This window comes from Salvelinus alpinus, chromosome 12 (genome assembly GCF_045679555.1).
Source record: "Salvelinus alpinus chromosome 12, SLU_Salpinus.1, whole genome shotgun sequence".
NCBI classification, from domain to species: Eukaryota; Metazoa; Chordata; class Actinopteri; order Salmoniformes; family Salmonidae; genus Salvelinus; species Salvelinus alpinus.
Window position 1 is genome coordinate 29677106 of NC_092097.1, and position 27409 is coordinate 29704514.

At 40.8% G+C, this 27409-nt stretch overlaps 2 protein-coding genes and 1 long non-coding RNA gene across 4 annotated transcripts in view; 2 read left to right on the forward strand and 1 right to left on the reverse strand.

Moving 5' to 3' along the window:
- Positions 1 to 294: 294 nt before the first annotated feature.
- Positions 295 to 11796, reverse strand: LOC139535851 (uncharacterized). Of its 2 annotated transcripts, XR_011667206.1 has the most exons (4): positions 11669 to 11796; positions 10715 to 10857; positions 1119 to 1192; positions 295 to 1028 (listed from the first exon to the last, which is right to left on the reverse strand). It is a non-coding gene; the product is annotated as an uncharacterized lncRNA (long non-coding RNA). The 2 variants fall into 2 exon arrangements; XR_011667205.1 differs by having other exon boundaries at positions 295 to 1192.
- Positions 11749 to 15583, forward strand: LOC139535849 (ER membrane protein complex subunit 3). The gene is made up of 9 exons (XM_071335689.1): positions 11749 to 11941; positions 12649 to 12805; positions 12947 to 13004; positions 13125 to 13218; positions 13416 to 13520; positions 13804 to 13885; positions 14017 to 14096; positions 14515 to 14597; positions 14707 to 15583. The coding sequence occupies exons 2-9, from the start codon at positions 12651 to 12653 to the stop codon at positions 14833 to 14835; spliced, it is 786 nt and encodes a 261-aa protein (XP_071191790.1). The 5' UTR covers positions 11749 to 11941; positions 12649 to 12650; the 3' UTR covers positions 14836 to 15583.
- A 458-nt stretch (positions 15584 to 16041) lies between these two features.
- LOC139535847 (ubiquitin carboxyl-terminal hydrolase 4-like) overlaps positions 16042 to 27409 on the forward strand; it is a 32808-nt gene continuing 21440 nt past the window's right edge. Inside the window, exons 1-6 of the mRNA XM_071335687.1 lie at positions 16042 to 16237; positions 22908 to 23035; positions 23279 to 23409; positions 23485 to 23611; positions 23736 to 23881; positions 25381 to 25442. Coding sequence (XP_071191788.1) covers positions 16086 to 16237; positions 22908 to 23035; positions 23279 to 23409; positions 23485 to 23611; positions 23736 to 23881; positions 25381 to 25442 — 746 coding nt within the window. The 5' untranslated portion in view covers positions 16042 to 16085. The remainder of the gene's footprint in view (positions 16238 to 22907; positions 23036 to 23278; positions 23410 to 23484; positions 23612 to 23735; positions 23882 to 25380; positions 25443 to 27409) is intronic.

Consider the following 27409-nt stretch of genomic DNA (forward strand, 5'->3'; position numbering starts at 1 on the left):
CTATCCATGAAGAACCACTAAGACGGTGACAAGCCCGTGACTTTTGTTGTAGTTTAAAGATAATCGTATTGTGTTCCTGTTTGATCTGGAGAAGAAGATGTCTGTTTTTTCCTTGGGAGATTTTCATTGATTATGTTGGGAGTGTTTGTGTTGACCAAATGCCCTCAATAGAGAACTGTGTTCAATCAAGAAAACCTACTCCTGACTCGTTTGTTCCACCTTCCCGCTTTAGAGTGACGCCCAATTACTTGGTCCGCTCACAGTAGTTAACATAAATTGAGTCAAAGGCTGGTCTGAGGGCATCTCCTCACAGTTTCATTCAATAGTACAACACATTACATTTTATCATGGGCACAGTTTAAATGTATAACTGTGATGTTTAAATGATTTCTTACCCACTTCGTTGTGTGGAACTTCCTTTTCTGGTAAATGCAGGGCCATTTTTCTTTCCCGACGGAAAATGGCAACCGCCTGAACATTTACAATAATGCAATGAAAGTAGTAAGCAGATGTTTCCATTTAGCTAATTTTGCTTTTATATCAGGTCATTTACAAATGTAACAGCACAACAACTATGATCTGAGGACCCTCATGTCCCTCCTCCTCAAACTATCAATTAGCCAGGTGAATTTGTAGATATATCTGCACAGTATGTTTGTTTGCTAGCTAACTAGTCAGCAATTTTAAGTGGAATGATTTACTGACAATATTTAAATTTAACTGACTATATTTAAAATTAACTGTCAACATCAAAGCAAAGGGCTACCTGCTATCCCGGCATCTGGCATCATCCCTCGTGCCTGGAACTTCAATGTTACCATTGAACTCCAAATAAGTAGTAGAGTTAGATAGGACACACCCTAAGAAAATAATCTGGACTGCTTAATGAGAACAAGAATGAGAACGAGAGAGAGCGCGAGTACATCTAAGGATGTGAGAGACATCACTTCCAGCAGATCTCATTGCAGAGGGTGGCGTTGATCATGCACTGCTTCTCGGGGGTGAGCCTGATGTTCCGCATGTCATGCCTCATGCCCAAATCGGGGAAAAGGGGATGTAAAGTCAATTTCGATGCATCTACAAATTCAATGTTTTATCATATTTCATGAGTTACTGACCTGTTCGTCCACAGGCTCGATGTGCTGTAGTCTCCACAACCGCATCACACTGGCACAGGATGTCCACAGGATATCTTTACAGAAAACATTATTTATCCATTTTTTCCCCCCACCTTTATTTAACCAGGTAGGCAAGTTGAGAACAAGTTCTCATATACAATTGCGACCTGGCCAAGATAAAGCAAAGCAGTTCGACACATACAACACAGAGTTACACATGGAGTAAAACAAACATACAGTCAATAATACAGTAGAAAAAATAAGTATATACAATGTGAGCAAATGAGGTGAGATAAGGGAGGTAAAGGCAAAAACAAGGCCATGGTGGCGAAGTAAATACAATATAGCAAGTAAAACACTGGAATGGTAGATTTGCAGTGGAAGAATGTGCAAAGTAAAGATAGAAATAATGGGGTGCAAAGGAGCAAAATAAATAAATAAATACAGTAGGGGGAGAGGTAGTTGTTTGGGCTAAATTATAGATGGGCTATGTACAGGTGCAGTAATCTGTGAGCTGCTCTGACAGCTGGTGCTTAAAGCTAGTGAGGGAGATAAGTGTTTCGAGTTTCAGAGATTTTTGTAGTTCGTTCCAGTCATTGGCAGCAGAGAACTGGAAGGAGGCGGCCAAAGGAAGAATTGGTTTTGGGGGTGACCAGTGAGATATACCTGCTGGAGCGCGTGCTACAGGTGGGTGCTGCTATGGTGACCAGCGAGCTGAGATAAGCGGGGACTTTACCTAGCAGGGTCTTGTAGATGACCTGGAGCCAGTGGGTTTGGCGACGAGTATGAAGCGAGGGTCAGCCAACGAGAGCGTACAGGTCGCAGTGATGGGTAGTATATGGGGCTTTGGTGACAAAACGGATGGCACTGTGATAGACTGCATCCAATTTATTGAGTAGGGTATTGGAGGCTATTTTGTAAATGACATCGCCGAAGTCGAGGATCGGTAGGATGGTCAGTTTTACAAGGGTATGTTTGGCAGCATGAGTGAAGGATGCTTTGTTGCGAAATAGGAAGCCAATTCTAGATTTAACTTTGGATTGGAGATGTTTGATGTGAGTCTGGAAGGAGAGTTTACAGTCTAACCAGACACCTAGGTATTTGTAGTTGTCCACATATTCTAAGTCAGAACCGTCCAGAGTAGTGATGTTGGACAGCGGGCAGGTGCAGGCAGCGATCGGTTGAAGAGCATGCATTTAGTTTTATTTCTATTTAAGAGCAATTGGAGGCCACAGAAGGAGAGTTGCATGGCATCATTACAAAAACCCACCTTGAACAATGAGACATGTGGTCCCTCAACACCCAATCTTAAGTCATGAGAAACATACTGTGCAGATATATCTTCAAATTCATTGTTAAGATGGCGCCAAACCAATTGTGGTAATTTGTCAATAAAAAATAAAAAAAGATTTTTCTACTTCTTTTGTACATAATGTTTCTGCTACCATCTCTTATGCCCAAAAAGAGCTTCTGGACATCAGAACAGCGATAACTCACCACAAACTGGGAAAGATTTTTCCTTTAATGAGTCCGACGAGAAGGATATACTGCTCTCCCGGGAACAGGCCCAAATCCCTGTCATTTGCGTGAAGAAAAGATGGCGGAAAAGAGGACGCAGTTCGGGCTGCCTTCTGAGAATCCGTAGGCGAGCGTGTGAACTCCCACTGCCTTCCGTTCTACTTGCTAACATGCAATCATTGGAAAATAAAATTGATGACCTACGATTACCCTACCAACGGGACATTAAGAACTATAATATCTTATGTTTCACCGAGTCGTTGCTGAACGACGACACGGATAATATAGAGCTGGCTGGATATTCCATGCACCGGCAGAACAGAGATGCTACGTCTGGTAAGACGAGGGGTGGAGGTGTGTCTTTTTGTCAATAACAGTTGGTGCGTAATGTCTAATATTAAAGAAGTCTTGAGGTATTGCTTGCCTGAGGTAGAGTACCTTATGATAAGCTGTAGACCACACTATCTACCAAGAGTTCTCGTCTATATTATTCGTAGCCATCTATTTTACACCACAGACTGATGCTGGCACTAAGACCGCACTCAACCAACTCTATAAGGCCATAAGCAAACAAGAAAATGCTCATCCAGGAGCGGCGCTTCCAGTGGCTGGGGCAGTATTGAGTAGCTTGGATGAATAAGGTGCCCAGAGTAAACTGCCTGCTACTCAGGCCCAGAAGCTAAGATATCTACTAATAATATGCATTTGGATAGAAAACACTCTGAAGTTTCTAAAACTGTTTGAATGATGTCTGAGTATAACAGAACTCATATGGCAGGTAAAAACCTGAGAAAGAAATCCAACCAGGAAGTGGGAAATCTGAGGTTTGTAGGTTTTCAAGTCTTTGCCTATCCAATATACAGTGTCTATGGGGTCATATTGCACTTCCTAAGGCTTCCACTAAATGTCAACCGTCTTTAGAACCTTGTTTCAGGCTTCTACTGTGAAGGAGAGAATAAGAGCTGATTGAGTAAGAGGTCTGGCAGAATGCCATGAGCTCAGTCCTTTCTAAAGACAAAGGAATTCTCCGGGTTGAAACATTATTGAAGATTTATGTTAAAAACATCCTAAAGATTGATTCTATACATCGTTTGACATGTTTCTACAAACTGTAATGGAATTTTTTGACTTTTCGCCTGGCCTGCGCGTCGTGATTTTGGATTTGTGAACTAAAAAGGAGGTATTTGGACATGAATTATGGACTTTATCGAACAAAACACACATTTATTGTGGAACTGGGATTCCTGGGAGTGCATTTTGATGAAGATCATCAAAGGTAAGTGAATATTTATAATGCTATTTCTGACATCTCCACAACATGGCGGATATCTGTATGGCTTGTTTTGGTCTCTGAGCGCTGTAGTCAGATTATAGCATGGTGTGGTTTTTCGGCAGAGCTTTTTTGAAATCTGACACAGCGGTTGCATTGAGAAGTTTATCTAAAGTTCCATGCATAACACTTGTATCTTTTATCAATGTCTATTATGAGTATTTCTGTAAATTGATGTGGCTCTCTGCAAAAATCCCTGGATGTTTTGGAAGCAAAACATTACTGAACATAACGCGCCAATGTAAACTGAGATTTTTGGATATAAATATGAACTTTATCGAACAAAACATACATGTATTGTGTCACATGAAGTCCTATGAGTGTCATCTGATGAAGATCAAAGGTTAGTGATTAATTGTATCTATATTTCAGCTTTTTGTGACTCCTCTCTTTGGCTGGAAAAATGGCTGTGTTTTTCTGTGACTAGGTACTGACCTAACATAATCAGGCATGTCACATGTGGAACCAGAGGAAAAAACAAACAAACTCTGGAGTAAAGGTGGTCTACACTCAGATGCATACAAAGCTCTCCCCCACCCTCCATTTGACAAATCCAACCATTATTCTATCTTCCTGATTCCTGCTTACAAGAAAAAACTAAAAGCAGGAAGAACCAGTGACTAACTCAATATGGAAGTGGTCAGATGACGCGGATGCTACGCTACAGAACTGTTTTGCTGGCACAGGCTGGAATATGTTCCGGGTTTCATCCAATGGCATTGAGGAGTATACCACATCTGTCAATGGCTTCATCAATAAGTGCTTCAACAACGTCGCCCCCACAGTGACCGTACGTACATACCCCAACCAGAAGCCATGGATTACAGGCAACATCGAGCTAAAGGCTAGAGCTGCCGCTTTCAAGGAGCGGGAGACTAATCCGGACGCTTATAAGAAATTCCACTATGCCCTCAGTCGAACCATCAAACAAGTAAAGCGTCATTAGAGGAATAATATTGAATCCTACTACACCGGCTCTGACGCTCAGATGTGGCAGGGCTTGAAAACTATTACGGGCTACAAAGGGAAACCCAGACGCGAGCTGCCCAGTGACGTCAGCATACCAGATGAGCTAAATACTTTTTATGCTCGCTTTGAGGCAAGCAACACTGTAGCAAGCACAAGAGCACCAGCTGATCTGGATGACTGTGTGATAACGCTCTCTGTAACTGATGTGAGCAAGACCTTTAAACAGGTCAACATTCACAAAGCCGCAGGGCCAGATAGATTATCAGTACGTGTACTCAAAGCATGCGCGGACCAACTGGCAAGTGTTTTCTCTGACATTTTCAACCTCTCCCTGAGAGGTACCTGTAGTACCAATATAGTCCCTGTGCCCAAGGAAGTGAAGGTAACCTGCCTAAATTATTACCACCCCGTAGCACTCACGTCAGTAGCCATGAAATGCTGGTCATGGCTCACATCAACAGCATCCTCCCAGATACCCTAGACCCACTCCAATTCGCCCCAACAGATGATACAATCTCAATCGCACTCCACACTGCCCTTTCCCACCTGGACAAAAGGAACACCTATGTGAGAATGCTGCTTATTGACTACAGCTCAGCATTCAACACCATAGCGCCCACGAAGCTAATTACTAAACTAAGGACCCTGGGACTAAACACCTCCCTCTGCAACTGGATCCTGGACTTCCTGACGGGCCGCCCCCAGGTGGTAAGGGTAGGCAAAAAAACACGTCTGCCACGCTGATCCTCAACACTGGGGACCCTCAGGGGTGTGTACCTGGTCCCCTCCTGTACTCTCTGTTCACCCACGACTGCGTGGCCAAACACGACTCCAACACCATCATTAAGTTTGCTGAAACATTTGACCCAAGTTAAACAATTTAAAGGCAATGCTACCAAATACTAATGGAGTGTATGTAAACTTCTGACCCACTGGGAATGTTATGAAAGAAATAAAAGCTGAAATAAATTCTGTACTTTTATTCTGACATTTCACATTCTTAAAATAAAGTGGTGATCCTAACTGACCTAAGACATGGAATTTTTACTAGGATTAAATGTCAGGAATTGAGTTTAAAATGTATTTGGCTAAGGTGTATGTAAACTCCTGACTTCAACTGTACCTACAGTCAGTGTCAATCTAGTTAATTTTCTAAAACATCTACCAAACCACAGCTCTTTGACCTAAACAAAATAGCTTGTGAGCAGCTAGCAAACAGGGCTTACCTTATCACAAAGCTCCAGCGACGCTCCTTGCTTACAGAGTTCGAAAAACAAAGAATGCATGCTACATAGCACAGAACCCTCCTTGCTACTAATCAACGGAGATACCCGAGGTTAGCTACAAATCCAGGGCAATTTAAAATTGCAACGGTAGCTAGCTAGGTACTTTGAAAAATGCTAAACAAGAATACACACAAGAAATACACTATCAATTATTTACATGAGAAAAATTTAAAAGGCTATAATATCTACCTGCTATGTTACTTGCTACTTGTCGATGAGTTTGCATGGAGAAATTGAGGTTTTTCCTCACCCTGCACCTTAAGTGATTTTTTCTTCTTCTGTTATATCATGGAGGTCTGCAAACAAAGTTTAAGGTGCATGCCTCCCCCTACTGTGCTGGAGTGTGCGATTAATACCAGTCTTCCTAATTCTGCACTACTAAGATAATAAAATGTGTAAAAGTTTGCGTCAATCGAATCTGGTATCAGGATAAAATGTGATTCAGAGTCACCGAATACACTTTAAGTATTTTTATTTAACATAAGCTCAGAAATGGTAAATGCAATTTTCGTATATACGGGTTCACTGTATCACCACGCAGGGTAAAGCAGAGAACTGACTGAAATAGTACAGACATCTTCTTTTATACTGTGACAGATGTAGTTCCAACTTTAGAGTTGGCCTGTCACAGTAGAGGCTTAGGGTGGTTTAAACTTGCTAGCCTATCGGTGGTGCCCAAGCTGGTCCCAGCCTCACAGCACACAGGATCCAGATATCCGGAAGTGTTTGTTGTGAAGTTTGAGCTAAGTTGCCGGTGGCTACACTGCTCAGTTCCTGTTTTCTTGTTATTCAGCATTTTTCCATCTTGTCTCAACCTTCTGGTTAGCACAGTCGACACCCTAGATTAACAACAGCTTTTCTGCAGTCACGCTATGTTTTGTGATTAACATGTCCTATTTCTATAAGGCATATATTTTTCAATCCTATCAATCCTATCAATAATCCTGAATCACCACAGATGTCATATAGCCCCGTCCACTTTATACTATGATCAAATGAGGCCAAAAAGAATGCTAACCATATCATATGCTTTCTGTACTAATGAAATATCTCCTTCAGGAGTCCACTGTATTTTATCTAACAATATCATGAACCTCCATAAGTTGACCAATGGCGCCCTCAAGTGACTTTTCATCCTCCACCAATATCCACAATATTAATTTTGTATCAAATTACCTTAAACCTCTTAGAACTAGGGGGCGCAGTTTTCGCTTTTGGCTAAAAAGGCGTACCCATTTGAAACTGCCTATTTTTCAGCCCCCGAAACTAGAATATGCATATATGCATATAATAGTCAGATTAGGATAGAAAACACTCTGAAGTTTCCAAAACTGTAAATTTTTTTGTCTGTGAGTTAAACAGAACTGATATTGCAGGCGAAAACCTGAGGAAAATCCAACCAGGAAGTGGCCCTGTTTTTGAGACCTCTCTGTTCCCATGCATTCCTATTGCCCATATAAAGGGATATCAATAAGACTTATTTTTCTATGTCTTCCCTAAGGTGTCAACAGCCTTTAGACATAGTTTCAGGCTTTTATTTTGAAGAATGAGCGTGAAAGGGCACATTGCGTAAGTGGATAGGTGGGGGCTCTCCGAGTGATTTTTGCGCAAAAGTAAAAGGCAGCCATTGTTTCTCTCGGTCCTAGTGAAAAGCCAACTGTCCCGGTTGATATATTATCGAATAGATATTTGAAAAACACCATGAAGTTGGATCATAAACAATGTTTGACATGTTTCTGTGGACATTATGGATATAATTTGGAATTTTTTCCGGCGTTGTCGCGAACACTTTTTCCGGTGGATTCCTGGGCATAACGCAGCAAACAAACGGAGGTATTTGGATATAAAAAATATCTTTATGGAACAAAAGGAACATTTGCTGTCTAACGGAGTCTCGTGAGTAAAACCATCCGAAGATCATCAAAGGTAAACGATTAATTTGATTGCTTTTCTGATTTTCGTGACCAAGTTACCTGACGCTAAGTGTTCTTATTGTTTTGTCGAGCGATCGATATATTTATACAAATGCAAGTATTGCTTGCGCTGTAAAGCATAATTTCAAAAACAGAGATGACAGATGGATTAACAAAAGGCTAAGCTGTGTTTTGCAATATTGCACTTGTGATTTCATGAAATTATATTTTACTATTATATACCGTTCGTGCTAGTCTACGCTATGCTAGTCAGTGTCTCTGATGACAAATATCCCGGATGGGTGGTTCAGAAAGGTTAAACTCAGACGCCAATGACCTTAGATTCTCCATTCAAATGGCTTTCCAATGTGGCTGATCAGACCACAATTGGAAAGTCATTCCACCACTTCAAAGAAGTGTTCCTTACTATATTAGACAAAATAAAGAACCCTTTATCCAAAAAATTAACATATTTATGAAAACTCAGAAAACAAAACTTTAAGATAGTTTTTCACTGGAAAACATGGAAATCCCCTCTAACCCAAACGTTTACTACAAACAAAACCTAGTAATTATAACTGTCCCTTTAACATTAAATCAGCTCCACCGGCATGTTAGTATACCTTAACTTTCTGTTAAATTTCACTGGTGTTTTCAGAGTCTCCAGTATTCTTCCGGGCTCCCCGTCGAGCCCGCTATGTGAGGCAATGCTGCCCTCCTCAGTCCATTCTCAAAAAAAAAAAAAATTCTCCTCTATTAGTTTCTAATGTTGACTTCAATGTTTTCAACCTCCTGATTAGCCATTTCACCGGTAAGTTTGATCAATTGTAGTATAAATCGGATTCAATAATATTATAAATTTGGGCTTATTTTTTTAATGTAATATTATATCTCTATAGTCCTTTCCCAACTCTTAACCATATAACCCGGATCTTTAATCCTATCAGACAAACCTGGTATCAGCGTTACACCAACCTGATATCCAATGCACTACATTCACTCGGTAACCATCCAATGTAACACAGGTCCCTTAAATCTATTGGCCTGTTATTTTATCCGTAGATCATTCAAAACGATATTCAGTACGCCGACTAATATCAGATGTACCTCATTCACACGATTCGAGTCTTTCAAATCTTCATTCACACCAGTAAGTTCGCCAACTTTACCACATACAAACTAAAGGTACATCACATTCACTGTTACACTGCGATCCTACCCACACTCACACTGGCAGGTTCGCCGACCCACCCTCATACAAACTGGGATACGCGTTACACCAACTGATCCATTTAGTGCATTACATTCATAGTTATATCATAAGAGTGATCGATCAAGTTCAAAATTGCATCCACCACAATACTCAATGTTAAATTCAATGTTATTGTTAGATATAGTATTCATATGAATTTGGTAACTTACATCAAATGTTCTAATAAACAGCGGGTTCAATCACCATGTAAAATCGCGTCTCTAGTTTGCGTTCAAATAGGGATATATGTTCAGAAATTAGGGCATAAATTTGTTCGCCCTCTATTAATTACACTGTCATTTTTCTATAATTTTATCTTAATACACATTTCCCCCAGATATAATCACTCACTACTTGTATCAGAATAAATGTTTAACTGGAAGGGTATGAAAACTAACTGAAAAACAGGGTTATTTAGCAAATACACATTTAAGTTAGTCGCAGTCACACACAATGGGGTATGTATAAATTCAGGGCCAATCTCGATACAGTTATTCTCTACTTATACCGAACTACGGTTTGCAATCAACTCAGTCACAGTAACCTGCAATGGGGAAATGTATAACTAGTATACATTTAGAACAAATCTTTAATCTATATCAGCATTATTACCACCCTTAATAGCTAAATGTTATAACTTCAAAAATACCCACAGGTCATTCAAACTTTGCAGTAGCACTCTGACTTAATACCCAATGAACTTTAATCAGTAAACCATTCTCAGTATAACACAGGTCCCCGCCTGTACCGTTATCCGCAGATCATTCAAACCAGTATTAGTACGCCGACTAATACCTACTGTACGCCAGTCACTCAGTAAGCCAATCTCAGTATAACACAGGTCCTCGCCTGTACCGTTATCCGCAGATCATTCAAACCAGTATTAGTACTCCGACTAATACCTAATGTACATCACTCATACGTTCTGACAACAGTAGTTCCAGGACTTCACTCACTCTTGTTAATAGTCCCTGACTTATTAACTACAATCAAACTTGATACCGAGTATCCAGTACATTACATTCGCTGTTACACCTACGCTTACACACACACACTTGTTAATAGTCCCCGACTTATTAACTACAATCAAACTTGATACCCAGTATCTAGTACAGTACATTCGCTGTTATACCTACGTTTACTTGGCCAATCAAAATTGCATTCACCACAACATACGCTTCTTACATTCAACAGCTATTGTTATTTATATTTCAAATTTTATCAATCATATAATTTGGTCACTTACGTCAAACAGGTGTCTCACAAAACTAAATTTGGATAATGCCAATGTGCAGAAATGTAGTTTTTCACAATAGGTTTCTGCTTACCTTTTTAGTTGACCAGTCTGGAGTTGTGAGACACACCCATCTGACGACAGCAATGGTCAATTGGCTGGCACGCCAATGTCCAGCGAAATCCTTCACCAGATCACGTCGGGGTCACCATATAAGGGATTTGCGTCAATTCAAATCTGGTATCAGGACAAAATGTGATTCAGAGTCACCGAATATACTTTAAGTATTTCTTATTAAACTCAAGCGATAAATGGTAAATGCAATTTTCGTATATACGGGTTCACTGTACCACCCCGCAGGGTAGAACAGGGAACTGGCAGGATGTAAGTAAACAGCTGTTCTTATACGGTGACAGACGTAGTTCCAACCCGTCTGTTGGCCTATCACAGTAGAGGCTGAGCGTGGTTTAAACTTTGCTCAGCCTATCGCCGGCGCTCAGGCTAGTCCCAGCCTCTTGGCGCTCCTTGGTGTCCGGCGCTGTTGCTGTGTAGATTACGCTCCCACACCCCAGAGACTGAGGTCAGACAGCTCTGCAACATTGTCTGAGCTATTTGCACCTGCATACAAAGCACACTGTTCTCGCTCAAGGCTAACCACAGCTTCCCAGCACACTTATCTGGGGCTAACTGTTACTTCCAGCACACACACACACAGACACCTAGGCGCCCAGGCCAACAGTTGCTAATATTCAATCACATGTGATATAGCATTGGGTTATAGTGCAAAAAACACAAATCCTAACAAGCTCCACCAATCTGTTTTACAGCCCTTGCATACGATATAGAATCAGTCATGATGTAGCTCTGAGCCTCTCTCTGCACCTGGCATCCACAAAATGTTGCACTATGTTCCCCCTCACAATAACAAGACTTAACCTCCACATTGCTCCCACATTCACCGAGAGTTCTGTATGAAAGTCACATTAGCGTTTAATTAGCGGTACATTTTTTAGGGTTAATTACAGGGGAATATATTGATAAAAGTTACCTTGTCCCATAGAGATTTGCACGGCTATCAAAACGTCACGCCTGGGTAAGTCTACACGAAACACAGACCTTGCATGAGGTAGTTCTAAAATCCCCTACAGGAAAATTAATGGTGGAAAACGATTGGAACCATTTTCGGGTTTTACCGCTAGGTTTTATGGGTATTATGACGCGTCCACTGTGTCGGACTATAGACAGCACTTTAATTAGCATAGCAACGCCCGAGATATGTAACCACGACACACGTCTTTGCCAAACGAAATAGCTACATTCGGTAAGATAAACGTCAAACACGGCGGCGTTTTGTTTCCTAACCGGTTGAATCGTGTATTATTAGCTAGCTGTAGCACCCTTCAACCTACTCATTCTCTCTCGGCTAGCTAACAGTCAGTAGTAGCTAGATAGCTAGCTAGCCAGCCAGCTCTTTCCAGCAGCTCTTCTAGCTAGCTAAAGTACTGTTATTCTCTGTTTTTGGAAATTGGCAAGAATGCCAAGATGGTACATGTAAACAGTATACGTTATGTAGTTAGCTGACTAGTTGTGCATTCACAAGTAGCTTGCTATACGACCAAATTGACAGTAACGTACTGACAGGTATTTGATCTAGCTACTGTAACTAGCTAACGTTGGCTCGTAGTAGCTAGCTAACATGGTGGTGTCAGTGAATCAGTCAGTAAGCTAAAATATGCGATTCATTGTTCGCTAGCTAGCTAACGTTAGCAACTTTGGGAAACAGGAGTATATTGCTGCACTGTCCAGTTTGTTAGACGCCAAAATGCTTGTGCAATGCATTCACCAGGGCCCGGTTTCCCAAAAGTATCTTAAGTTAAGGCTAAGTTCGTCGTTGGGAAACCGGGCCCAGTTCTCTCGAAACATAGTGCTGATATTAACTTAATTCCATTTTCAAGATTTTGTCATAAGCAGAAGTTATTCCTATGAAACCTGCTCTTACACATTGTCTCTGTCTTATCACCTTGATAGAGATGGTTGAGCCGGAGCTTCTGCTGGATTCCAATATCAGGCTTTGGGTGGTCTTGCCCATTGTCTTCATCACTTTTCTTGTTGGGGTGATTCGACATTATGTCTCCATTTTGCTTCAGAGTGACAAGAAGCTGACATTAGAGCAGGTATCAGACAGGTAATGGTATTGTAAGCATGGAGCCCTGGCTAGATGTTCTGTGCATTGACCGTTTATAAAAAGGCTTTCGGAACATGTAGGGTTAAAGTAGAAATGTCTTACCGTAAGTTTGTTTTTGACATAGTCCTCTCCAATATTCAGCCAGGTTCTCATCAGGAGCAGAATCCTCAGAGAGAATGGGAAGTACATTCCAAAACAGGTGAGATCAATGTTGGATTGACCATAAAACACTGATTTGCACTGTTTGACTCTTCAAGTTTAAAAAAAAAAGTGTAGGCTAGTTGCGCTCAGACTTTGAGAATTCTCTCTTTTACTTCAGTCATTTTTGATGAGGAAGTTTTACTTCAATAATCAAGAAGATGGATTCTTCAAAAATACCAAAAGAAAGGTCGTTCCTCCCTCCCCAATGACAGGTGAGCATAAGAGAATCACATCATTCCTTCTCATATAATCCTATTCTCATACCATGATAGGCAGGTATTGGGCCGTGTATCTCTATTAAACCCTGACACATGATATGGAGCATATTATTTCTAATAGCGCACCAATTACAACTCAGTTTGTTTGCGATTGTACTCTGTAAAGCTACACTAACTGTTTTTTTGTCCAGACCCCAGCATGCTGACAGACATGATGAAAGGCAACGTGACCAATGTTCTTCCCATGATCCTCATCGGAGGCTGGATTAACTGGACCTTCTCAGGTTTTGTCACAAGTAAGTAACATCCTCCTCGCTCACTGCACTGAGACTGGGTTGTTTGGATGATGATTGTCACTCTTCAATATCAACTTTTTTTTATGGTACAGAAATTACCAGGTATTTACTAAGAAATTGCATGGTAAAATTGTTATTACATAGAAATAACCTATGAATAACAGTAGTATATAATTCAGTTAGTTTCTTTGTTATAAGCAGTTTGTTCAACATTTGCACAAACTGGTTTTATGTAAATTGCCAAACTTACAATGTTCTCTAACTATTTTCTTGTTCCTCACAGCCAAGGTTCCTTTTCCTCTCACCCTGCGCTTCAAACCCATGTTGCAACAAGGAATCGAGCTACTCTCACTTGATGCATCCTGGTTAGTTGAGGAAATACATACTTGTTAAATTATCTGAGTTCCGTGAAGTTAATATGGTAATATTGCCTCTGAGTCCTTTTGCTAGTGTAAGCATTGATAAATTATAACCTCACCCTCATTTATGTTTTAAGGGTGAGCTCAGCATCGTGGTATTTCCTGAATGTGTTTGGGCTGCGAAGCATGTACTCCTTAATTCTAGGACAAGATAATGGTAATTTTCATCCAACTTCATAATTCAGTTTAGTTTTTCCTGCAAAGGTTATTGATGCATGTGTTTCTGTAAACTAGATGTGACATTATTGAATCATAGTTTGTAACCAACTTACAGCAGTATTTGTTATCAAAAGCAATAGACAGAAGGTCATTGACCTGATTTGAGGCAACAACAAATCATTTGGAGAAATGAGACTTCTAGTAGGCAAGCTGTCTTGCCTTGATTTGATAATAGGCATGTCTGCAACCATTCAGTGTCATGTCAGCAGCAAGGCTGGTTATAAATGGAACATGATTCTATAATGTCAACTATGTTGAAGTGGCAGGCCTCCAATTCTTCACAGTCCTGGTTTTCTCACTCTAAAGCGATATGAAATAACAAGAGTGTTGATGCTGGTGTAATGTGACACATGCAGGTGCAGACCAGTCCAGGATCATGCAGGAGCAGATGAGTGGTGCTGCCATGGCCATGCCTGCAGACACCAACAAAGCCTTCAAGGTAGATTTGTCTATTCTTGATAACATTGACTTACTCTCCATGGTGAATTAAATTCCTACAGGTCCCAGCAGAATCATCTGACAGACAGATGTTTATTTCCCCTTTTTAGGCAGAATGGGAAGCACTTGAGCTAACTGACCACCAGTGGGCACTGGAGAATATTGAGGAGGAGCTGATGAGCAGGGAACTGGATCTGGATGGAATGTTCAGTAAGGAGTTACCAACGGGTATCTTCTGATTGCCAGTTCATTACTGCAGGGAACCTGCCGCTGGACAACATTTTAGTTTTACTTAAAGTGGCTGACTTTAGGAAATGACATAGAGAATGATGTCTACATTAATTTCAGTGCCATCATTGTCCATTTAACTTTAATTGGAGATTAATTAACAGAAAACATTATAGTACTAAGTTCAATTAATACTTTTAACTATTTGGAAGATTCAGTGTCAGCTATGTAAAACTCATTCCAAAAAAGGATAATAGTAATGGAAAAACTTAGAAACAATGTACTGTCAAAAACAAAACATTTAAAAGGTGAATGAAAATGTGTTGTATCACCACTTTGAATCATGTTTGACCATGTAGTCTGATTCCACCTACCTGCCATTTGTTTGGTCATACTTGTTGGTTATTTGTGAGTTTGTCGTAAAAAAAAAAGTTTTAATATTATTAGTAACTCAACCCATTTGTAAGAGTTGGCTCTTAGCAACATAAGACAACTAGGTGTTGAAGTAAAAACAACAACAATTAAACATGGTCATTGCTGATGATTAAATTCCAGTTAACAATCTTTTATCATTCCTCTTTGAGTTTGTGTGCAGCATCAGCAGCATCCTGTCATAGCTGACATGAGGCAAATCTAGACATTAGGTGCTGGAAAACTACTGTTTGTGATAGTTTTATGCAATGTGTTATTTTTCATATTTCTCCAATTTATTTTTTAACATTTCCCTTGTGTTTTTGTATAAAAACTGTTTTGACTAAATCGCAGTGGAGTTTTATTCCCTCTTAATTGCAAAGAGACACAAGGAACCAAGTTGTCATGGCAATGGCTTGGCACCTTTCTGAAGACAGCAAACACTGAAGGCATCATTTAGCTATCTGACTGCCGTGAATTTTTAATCTAAGACAATTGCAAGCAAAGTATTTGCCTACCAAGTTGATGATAATAATTACAGATAGTTACAATACATTAAGAAGTTGCTGCTACTTTACTTTAGTGGAGCCCTCTACCGTCGAGCTCCAGCAACTTTCTGCGGTTTATACTAGATATCACAGCCACAAAGTCAAAATTGGTTAGGGTTAGGTTTAAATATGAATTTTAAGAAATGTAATTAAAAAAATAGGAGGGTTAATGACTTTGTGGCTGTGGTAACTAGTGATGACCCCCCCCCAGATCACGGAAACAGCAAGTCTCACCAACATTGTGGTGCTCGTGCATCCGCGATTCTTCTACTGCGCGTTCACGAATCCGGCTCACTCACTGCATGATGGCCGAGGGAGGCGGACCCGAGTTGGGTAGCGCGGCAGACCCCGACCCCGAGTCTGTAGCCGCTCAAATACCGACACCTTCAACCGAGAGTCAAAAACAGAGTATTGGAACACTTCTCAAAACAACTCTACGAAAGAGCGACGAGTGGTAAGGAAGTGTTTTGAATGTAACTTTAGCAGCTAGACAATAGCTACGGTAATGTTAGCTAGGCTAGCTACTTTTCAGTTCAGGGGAACTAACGTTAGCCAGCTAGCTAGCGAGTAGCATAGGCCTGTCAGAGACGGGTAAACCGGTTCCTATTGCATTGAACGGGAAATCGTTTGTTTTATGGAGTTAGTTGGGCCAGAGTAGACATGTGATTAACAAATTAACCTTTCTTCTCACCCGATAGTTACTGTAGCTAGTGCAAGCTAGTTAGCTAGCTAGTTGTACTTAGTTAATAACTAAGGTTAGCCAACCGGCAAGCTATCCAAGCGAAGGCATTGCGCAAGTTAACTCTGTCTACTCACATAAGCTTGCTAGCCGGCTAACTAGTTACGACATGACGAGGTGTAGTCAAAAGGCCCCTGTTCAATGCGATAACGAGTGACTGCGAAGTAATGTTATCTAGCTAACGTTAGCTATTTTACAAGCTAGCTAATGCTTTGTCATTGAAACTGGATAACACCCACCGACTGGCCCTCTCAGATATTCAGTTGCCAAGGCCACAGGTTTCCAGTTGAGATCTTTGCAAGGTTTTAACTTTAACTAGCCATATCCATACTGAACAACAAGGGACGGGAAACAACCAATGTGGGCTCAGTAGAGTTAGGCTAACCAGACAGGCACTACCAGTACATGCGACTATTAAACACTGAATCCCTGAACACGTTGTCTTGAGACAAGCAAGCTGCCGGGTCATAACGTTGTGTTTGTTATGGTACATACATCTAAATAAACTTAGCAAAATTCACAACATGTTTATTTAGCTTAAGTAAGCAATCGTTTTAGTTGGGATCGATGGCAAGTTTGATATGCTTTTGGGGCAAGGCTACAGACAACTTCGATTGTTTTGGCCTCTGAGTCTTTCTAAACAGGGTAATGTCAGCTGGGTAGGTGTTTTCAGCAACGCAGGTGTACAGTGCCTTCAGAAAGTATTCACACCCTTTTACTTTTCCCACATTTTGTTGTTACAGCCTGAGTTTAAAATTGATTAAATTTAGATTTTGTCTCATTGATCTACACAACACCCATTAATGTCACTGAAATGTTGTTTGTAGAATTAATAATAATACAAAATGAAAAGCTGAAATGTCTTGGGTGAATAAAGTATTCTACCCCTTTGTTATGGTAAAATTGGTATTAACAAATTGCATCATATGTTGCATGGACTCATTCTGTGTTGATTAATAGTGGTTAACATGATTTTCGATTAACTAATCCATCTCTGTACTCCACACAAACAATTATCTGTAAGGTCCCTCAATCGAGTAGGGAATTAAAAGCACAGATTCAACCACAAAGACCAGGGAGGTTTTTTTTCAATGCCTCGCAAAGAAGGGTTAAAAACAAAAAAAAGTAGATGCTGAATATCCCTTTGAGCATGGTGAAGTTATTAATTTCACTTTGGATGGTGTATCAATACACCCAGTCACTACAAAGATACCGGAGTCCTTCCTAACTCAGTTGCCAGAGAGGAAGGAAACTACTCAGGGATTTCACCATGAGGCCAATGGTGACTTTATAAGAGTTAGTTTAATGGTTATGATAGGAGAAAACAATAATGTTGTCAATAATTGCGCGAAAGATCAAAATTGGCCTGGCTGTGTAAACAGAGCCTAGTATGCTGACTCCTGACCTCATTTTAAACAGAGCTGAGATGGGCATTGTAAAGGCTTTAGTTGCATTAAAGTACACCTAGCTAATTTAGTCACTAAGTTCTCATATCTAATAAGGGTTCTTTAGAAATAAAGTTTCCCTTGCCTGGACTTTGGACCATGTGTAATCCTGCTTGAGATGAGATTAAAGACATGCTACTATATGTGAATGTGACGTAGAGCGCAAGACAGTTTGTTTTGGAGTTGCATAATATGTTGACAGATGAATACTAACACTAAACAGGTTTCCATTCAACCTTTTTATGCAAGTAAAGTACATGTCGGATAAATGTCATGACGGGCCTGCTTGAAAAATAACGTTTTTCGGTAAACTTTCCAAATGCCGAAAAAACTAAATACGCTAGACAAGGTGTCATCCTTTTTGTGTCAGTAAAATCAATGATGCAAGAAATGTTGGTGTAAAGTATTTTTTTAATGCACAAATATTGATATAACATTCATATCGAAGTAAACTGAGTCACACAATGCCTTGTGGTCCTCCCACTACGACTCTTCGGGGAAGCATGCAGTTTATTAGGCTACAGATGAAATAAGTAATGATCAACTTCAGGGTGGTGAAAGTGCAACGTGTAGAGCTTGATGCTTTATTAGGCTACTAGGCTTTTCCAATAAATATCGAGGGTCTTATTCTGGTGACATGATGCTTGGCTGCCGTTTGAAGAAAAAAACATCTTGCTCTTTTGTCAATAAAAGTAATGTAGGCTTTACGTGAGTTTTATCCATTGGCACGCACAAAGAGCTGTTGGCTAGAGCGCATGTGCCAATACCAGAGTGGGCACACTCGCTATATAAAGCACATTTTTTTGTGAGAAAACCATCGGAGCTGAAAATGTGCTCGAAACCCTTTTTAAATTTTTTTTTTTTAGTTTTATCCCCTTTTCTCCCCAATTTTCGTGGTATCCAATCGCTAGTAATTACTATCTTGTCTCATCGCTACAACTCCCGTACGGGCTCGGGAGAGACGAAGGTCGAAAGCCACGCGTCCTCCGAAGCACAACACAACCAAGCCGCACTGCTTCTTAACACAGCACGCCTCCAACCCGGAAGCCAGCCGCACCAATGTGTCGGAGGAAACACCGTGCACCTGGCCCCCTTGGTTAGCGCGTACTGCGCCCGGCCCGCCACAGGAGTCGCTGGAGCGCGATGAGACAAGGATATCCCTACCGGCCAAACCCTCCCTAACCCGGACGACGCTAGCCCAATTCGCGGGCCGGCTGCGACAGAGCCTGGGCGCGAACCCAGAGACTCTGGTGGCGCAGCTAGCACTGCGATGCAGTGCCCTAGACCACTGCGCCACCCGGGAGGTCACGAAACCCATTTTAACTACACTGAACAAAAATATAAACGCAACATATTTGGTTTCATGAGCTGAAATGAAAGATCCAAGAAATGTTCTATACGCACAAAAAAGCTTCTCACATGTTGTGCACAAATTTGTTTACGTCCCTGTTAGTGAGCATCTCTCATTTGCCAAGATAATCCATCCACCTGACAGGTGTGGCATATCAAGAAGCTGATTAAACAACATGATCATTACACCCCTTGCCCCTTGTGCTGTGGACAATAACGCAATGCCACAGATGTGGCAAGTTTTGAGGGAGTGTGCAATTGGCATGTTGACTGCAGGGATGTCCACCAGAGCTGTTGTCGGGATTGAATGTAATTTCTCTACCATAAGCCGCCTAAAAAAAATTGACAGTATGTCCAACCGGCCTCAACTGCAGACCACATGTATGGCTTCATGTGGGCGAGCGGTTTGCTGAATGTCAACGTTGTGAACAGAGTGCCCCATGGTGGCGGTGGAGTTATGGTATGGGCAGGCATACGCTACGGACAAAAACACAATTGCATTTTATCGATGGCAATTTGAATGCACAGAAATACCTTGACGGTATCTGACCAACCGATGCATACAGCGCATTCGGGAAATATTCAGAACCCTTCACCTTTAACACATTTTGTTACGTTACAGCCTTATTCTAAAATAAAGAAAAAACGATTTAATCTATCTACACACACTACTAATAATGACAAAGCAAAACAGGTTTTTAGAAATGTTGGTGAATTTATTAAATAAACTGAAATCTCATTTACAAAAGTATTCAGACCATTTACTCAGTACTTTATTGAAGCACCTTTGGCAGCGAATACAGCCTCAAGTCTTCTTGGGTATGACGCTACAAGCTTGGCACACCTGTATTTGGGGAGTTTCTCCCATTCTTCTCTGCAGATCCTCTCAAGCTCTGTCAGGTTGGATGAGGAGCTTCGCTGCACAGCTATTTTCAAATCAAATTTTATTGGTCACATACACAAGTTTAGCAAAGGAATGGAATTAAGAATATATCAAATATATGGATGAGCAATATCAGAGCGGCATAGACACAGTAGAATAGAATACAGTAAATACATACGAGATGAGTAATGCATAATATTAAACATTAAAGTGACTAATGTTCCATTTATTAGTGGCCAGTGATATCAAGTCTATGTATATAGGCTGCAGCCTCTGTGCTAGTGATGGCTATTTTAACAGTCTAATGACCTTGAGTTAGAAGCTGTTTTTCAGTCTCTCGGTCCCAGCTTTGATGCACCTGTACTGACCTCACCTTCTGGATGACAATGGGATGAACAGGCAGTGGATCGGGTGGTTGTTATCCTTGATGATCTTTTTGGCCTTCCTGTGACATCGGGTGCTGTAGGTGTCCTGGAGGGCAGGTAGTTTGCCCCCGGTGTGGTATGCGTTGGGCATACCACACCACCCTTTGTGTGTCTGTAAAAGTTGGTGAGGGTTTTAGGTGCCAAACCATTTTTTTTTCAGCCTCCTGGGGTTGAAAAGGCTCTGTTGTGCCTTCACCACACTGTCTGTGTGGGTGGACTGTTTCAGTTTGTCAGTGATGTGTACGCCGAGGAACTTGAAGCTTTCCACCTACTCCACTGCAATCCCGTTGATGTGGATAGAGGGGTGCTCCCTCTGCTGTTTCCTGAAGTTCCACGATCATCTCCTTTGTTTTGTTGACATTGAGTGAGAGGTTATTTTCCTGGCGCCACACTCTGAGCCCTCACCACCTTCCTGTAGGCTGTCATTGTTGGTCATCAAGCCTGCTACTATTGTGTAGTCTGTGAACTTGATGATTGAGTTGGTGGCGTGCTTGGCCACGCAGTCATTGGTGAACTGGGAGTACAGGAGCCCCAGTGTTGAGGATCATCGTAGCGGAGGTCTTGTTTCCTACCTTTCAGGTCTCTCCAGAGATGTTCGATCGGGTTCAAGTCCAGGCTCTTGCTGGGCCACTCAAGGACATTCAGAGACTTATCCCGAAGCCACTCCTGCGTTGTCTTGGCTGTATGCTTAGGGTCAATGTTCTTTTGGAAGGTGAACCTTTGCCCCAGCCTGAGGTCCTGAGTGCTCTGTAGCAGGTTTTCGTCAAGGATCTCTCTGTACTTTGCTCCGTTCATCTTTCCCTCGATCATGACTAGTCTCCCAGTCCCTGCCGCTGAAAAACATCTCCACAGCATGATACTGCCACCACCATGCTTCACCGTAGGGATGGTATTTGCCAGGTGATGAGCGGTGCCTGGTTTCCTCCAGACGTGACGCTTGGCATTCAGGCCAAGGAGTTCAATCTTGGTTTCATCAGACCAGAGAATCTTGTTTTTCATGGTCAGAGTCCTTTAGGTGCCTTTTGGCAAACTCCAAGCGGGCTGTCATGTGCCTTTACTGAGTAGTGGCTTCCGTCTGGCAACTCTACCATAAAGGCCTGATTTGGTGGAGTGCTGCTGAGATGGTTGCCCTTCTGGAAGGTTCTCCCATCTCCACAGAGGAACTCTGGAGCTTTGTCAGTGACCATCAGGTTCTTGGTCACCTCCCTGACCAAGCCCTTCTCCCACGATTGCTCAGTTTGGCCGGGCGGCAAACTCTAGGAAGAGTCTAGGTTCCTAACTTCTTCCATTTAAGAATGATGGAGGCCACTGTGGTTTGGGGACCTTCAATGCTGCAGACATTTTTTTTTGTACCCTTCCCCAGATCTGTGCCTCAACACAATCGATTCTTGGAGCAACGCGGACAATTCCTTCGGCCTCGTGGCTTGGTTTTTGCTCTGTCATGCACTGTCAACCGTGGGACCTTAAATAGACTGGTGTGAGCTTTTCCAAAACATGACCAATTATTTGAATTGACCGCAGGTGGACGCCAATCAAGTTGTAGAAACTTCTTCTCACGGATGATCAATGGAAACAGGACACACCGGAGCTCAATTTCGAGTCTCCTAGCAAAGGGTCTGAATAATTATGGAAATACGGTGTTTCTGTTTAAAAAAAAAAAACTAAATCTGTTTTCGCTTTGTCGTTATGGGGTATTGTGTGTAGATTGAGGGAAAACTAATTATTTATCCATTTTAGAATAAGGGTGTAGCGTAACAATGTTGTAAAAGTGAAGGGGTCTGAATACTTTCCGAATGCAGTGTATCTATATTCCCAGTCATGCGAAATAGGCTTAGGGCCTAATACATTTATTTCAATTGACTGATTTCTTCATATGAACTTTAACTCAGTAAAATCTTTGAAATTGTTGGATGTTGTGTTGAAATGTAATTTTTTCCCCCTGTAATATTTTTTAATTTAGTACATGGGAATTTAACCGCAAAATTTATTTTTAATATGCACTACGTCATCATTCACAGACTTATCTGCAAGATGTCAATTTGATGGAAATATCTCTGGTTTAAAAATGCGCATATTGTTTTTATGCAGATTTTGGAATATTCACTTGATAATCTGTCTCCGACTGAAACCTAGCAATTGTTAGACATAATTTAGAAACTAGTGGCACAGGTTGTCTGCATGCAAGGCAAGTTTATATAAAACATTTGTTTTACCGTTGTGTGATATACATTTTAACCTGCAAGTTATCATTCCACCCAATACAGTAGCACTTATTTTTGCAGGTTTCTGATTGATAGTCGGTGGTTCAAGCAGTGGAAGAAATATGTGGGATTTGACAGTTGGGATATGTACAATGTTGGAGAGCACAGTCTCTATCCCGGCCCTGTTGACAACTCTGGCCTGTTCTCAGGTAATGCAGGCATCATATTCACTTCCACAAAATGTCACATTGTATTTTAATCTGTGTGTAGGCCTGTGTGTTTTCTTTTGTCTCTGCTGTGAACATGATTCTAATAAATACAAAACTAGTTAATTTGTAAGTCGCTCTGGATAAGAGCGTCTGCTAAATGACTTAAATGTAAATGTTATAAACGAGCAGTCTAAATACTTGATGTCATAAACTTACCTTGACACTCTCTCTCTTTCTCCTTAGACCATGAGACTCAGATCCTGAAGGAGCACCTTATAGATGAGCTGGACTATGTCCTTGTGCCCACTGAGGCGTGGAACAAGTTTGTCAGCTGGTATGGTTGCCTTGAGGGCCAGCGTCCCATCGTCAGAAAGGTGATGCCATTTAAAAATGTATATTTTCACCCTTTTGCGTTAGTCTCTCTCTCTAACCTTGCTCTTTCTCTCTAGGTGGTTGAACACGGCATGTTTGTCAAGCACTGTAAAGTGGAGGTCTATCTGTTGGAGCTCAACTTGTGTGAGAATGACAACATGGACAATGTGGTCACACGTCATTTCAGCAAAGCTGACACTATAGGTAAGAGAGAACAGTACTGTACTGTGAGCCAGAGAGCAAACTGACGTGTGAACTAACTAGATATATCATCATCAGCCACTTCTGACTTTTTTAATTAACTAAATATTGTGTGTGCCCTGTCCAGACACCATAGAGAAGGAGATGCGGTCACTATTTGAGATCCCAACGGGGAAGGAGACTCGACTGTGGAACAAGTACATGAGCAACACGTACGAGCAGCTGAACAAGCCAGACAGCACCGTACAGGATGCTGGTCTCTTCCAGGGCCAGGTAGAGTACTGTCTCCACCCCAACACCCAAATCCGCTCACTCACTACTAGGCCACACACAGCTAGAACTAGACCCTTTGCCCACTGGCACTTTCTTCATTAGACACACCGCACACGTGAATATTTTTTGAGGGGAAGCTGCAATGGTGTCGTCACTTATAATCTCATGAGCAGGGTTCGCTTGAGGTGCTTAAAGTACTTGAATTTGGCACTTTGAAATTAAAATACTGGAATACCTTGACACTTTAAAAGTACTTGAATTCAAATGAGAGGAGAACAGAAAATCATCTAATCTGAAAAATATTAGGAAAATGTATTGGTTTTACGAATACATTTCCAGGCAGACTGCCAAATTTGATTTCCTCAGGTGTTTTTCACGCTCTGCTTGCCAGGCTCATTCCACTGCCACTCAGTCAGGCAGGCAAATAACTGACTGACTATGTGCCCCCAAACGTCACATCATAGCTAAAATGCCGGTCAAATGTACATTCAATTCTGCCTTTTGCGCCTATGGGAAATTTCTGGGACCTTTTTTTTCTTCAGTTTATGAAACATGGAACAAACACTTTACATGTTGCTTTTTATACTTTAGTTCAGGATAGTTTACACCTTTTTTTTACCACTACGTCACTGGACCCAACCAACCCACACCGTGTAAGGTGCAAAAAATGCGTCAGACTTTGCGAGCATAGGTGAATCAGCCCTGAAGGTGGAATGACACAGCGCTGCATCTTGCGTAGGCACCAGTTCTACATTGTGACATTGTACTTTTTCTCTACAGAGCTTTTTTGCCTCATTCAAAGGGCGCCCGCGACATTCCGCTTTATCAAGCAGCAGCCGTGCTCCTGCTGTTCTGGTGGCTGTTCACATGCCATTTTCCTCATACAGCCCACCCGCCCTGCTCCTGACCAGCTACATTAAAGCTACCAGTCTGAAGCAAGATTGTTTTTCATAGCGTTTATGTAGTATTTTTCCAAATTCCCAATGAAAATACAATAGTCATTAAGCTGGAATTGTGTAGGAATAGGAAATGTGTTCACCCGTAGGCATGTCCCAAAACTCTGCTCGTCACTACTCAAATTACAACATCATCAGTACTGACTTAACACTCATGTATGTAGTGAAACACGTATTATTGAGTAGAACTTGTAAGGTAGTGATTAATAGTAAGTTGTTATAATTTTTCATGAGTTTGTGGCGACATACTGACATCTGGTGGCGACTAGAAACAATTGCATAATAGGAACTATTACAAATTGATGGTCTTTGAAATTAATATTAGTGCTTGAAAAAGTACTTAAATCCTTAAATTTGACTTGCCACTGTGTACGAACCCTGCATCAGTTTTTCCTCCCAACAGTTGAAATTGCACCAAGAGGTTGTTTTGTTCTCTGTTACATTATCCAGCAGCGATTAACTCTGATATTTGAGTATGTTATGACACAGTTGTTGAAATCAGCTGGGTTCAGCACGGCTCTCACTGGTGTGATGCCCACACAGGTGCTCGTGATTGAATGCAAGAACGAGGACGGCACGTGGCCCAGACAAGCCTCCCATCCAAAGTAAGTCTATCGTTATATGGTTACCCATCCTCTATTCTAGGACTTTGACTAAGGTTGCAAAGCGACACTATATTACTGGATCTTTCGAAGTTCATCAGTAAACTACTAGAATTTTGTTATATTTCAAGGATTTTATGTTATCTAGCACAAGATGTCTAGTGGACGTTTTGGGTACTTCAGATTATCACAGGGGTCTGTAATATTATCTTTAGCCTTATTACATGTAAAATTTAAGAAATAATGAAGATTTAAATAAAAAAGAATAGAATGACCAAGCTGTAAACATTATCCTAAATATAAACCATCAACATAGTGAAACTCATTGGTGTTTTAATATGGGGGTTTCAGCATGAAAATATCCTCTTTTTTTTTTACCACACATTGTTTTTACAATGTCAATATGTATTTGTTTTCAATGTTTTGGCCTCAAACTGGTGACAGGTGTGAAAAGTAAATAGTTGCAGATTTTATTGAAAATAATGCCATTGTTGATAATTTAATTATTAGGCTATTTTCTCTTGAACCATACTAAATACCGTCTACTAGAAACTCATGGAAAATATCAGACAAAAAAATGAAAACTATATATGAATACATAAAAATAAAAAAAATAAAAGTATAAATTTCGATAGATTGTCATAGATTTTCTGTTTATTACAAAAATTACAGAAGATTCCCGTAACTTTAGTAAATTACCGGTAGCTTTGCAACCCTACTTGTTGACTAAAATGGCTAAAATTGTCACATTTACTATTTTCTCTGTCTGGTAGGCTTGGGCGGTATACTGTATACCAGGGTATTTGGTAATAGCCACAAGATAGTTTCAACGGTATTGAAAAACCTTCTTTGAAGTGTTAATATTTGTAGCTACTTTTGAAGTAAATACCTGTAGTCAACTTGTGCAATATGTTAGGAGATAAAGCAGATCACGTTCTTTATTTTACCTGTCACATTATTTTACATTTACATGAAGCTTGCCATAGTTCCCCAGAACAGTTGAGCCAGTCATGTTTGTTTGTTTGTAAATAGCACAATGGGAGAAAGTGGGAGCAGGTGAGTCCAGCTGTGTATTGACAGGGGTTGCTATTTATAGAGAAAGTGTTTTATTTACTTCAATAGTCTAATCAGGTATGCGCAACTATAGTTTTCCTTTGCAGAAAATACTTTAGGGCAACACATTTGGCAGATAGTAGCTTCATTTTCATCAGATGACAACCGAAGCGCAACAGTATTTGGCTGGCAGCCACCCAAAAAATAAGGTATTTTTTGCAAAAACTATGCATGACCATCATATTTCCAATGTTTTATATTAGAAAGAATGTAGCGGACTACATTTCCTAATGTTTTGCTGACAGAGAAAAGTAGGCTGACTACACCAAACAACACATCAGTCAGAGGAGCGCTGTCTGCTAATACAATGCCCATTCGTGAATTTTCTTCTGAGTGGAGAAGTGTAACGGAAGCACAAAATTTGTCTGATGCTGAGCAGAAATTACAATTAGAAGCATTTTAGATATATGTTTACAAAATGCCGCAATATATTTCTTATACACTTTATATTTTTTCCCTCGTGGAAAAAACACAGAATTCCCTTAAGTTTAACTTGCTAGTTATCAAAGTAAGTGACTTAATTAATAAGGTGACGGGGCATCAAATTGTGCTAGCTTTCTGCCATGTTTCAGAAGTCAACGCCCTTTTGGATGGGTTATCTGTACAGCTGGTGATGCCATCTTGGTTTTCTGTGTGTTTTTTTTCTCTGTTCTCGGCCTGACTGCTCCCCACACAGTCTCTCTCGTTCACATTTGTAAATGTGTAAAATAAATGTCCAAAATTACATTCAGAGCTGGATTGCCTGTCTTTGCCATTTGTTTATTTTAGTTTGCTCTTGTAAGCATATTTAGCTAGCAGCCTCCATGGAAATTAGCTTTTGTGCTAACTTTGTTAGCGTTCTGGTAAAAGACATCCAA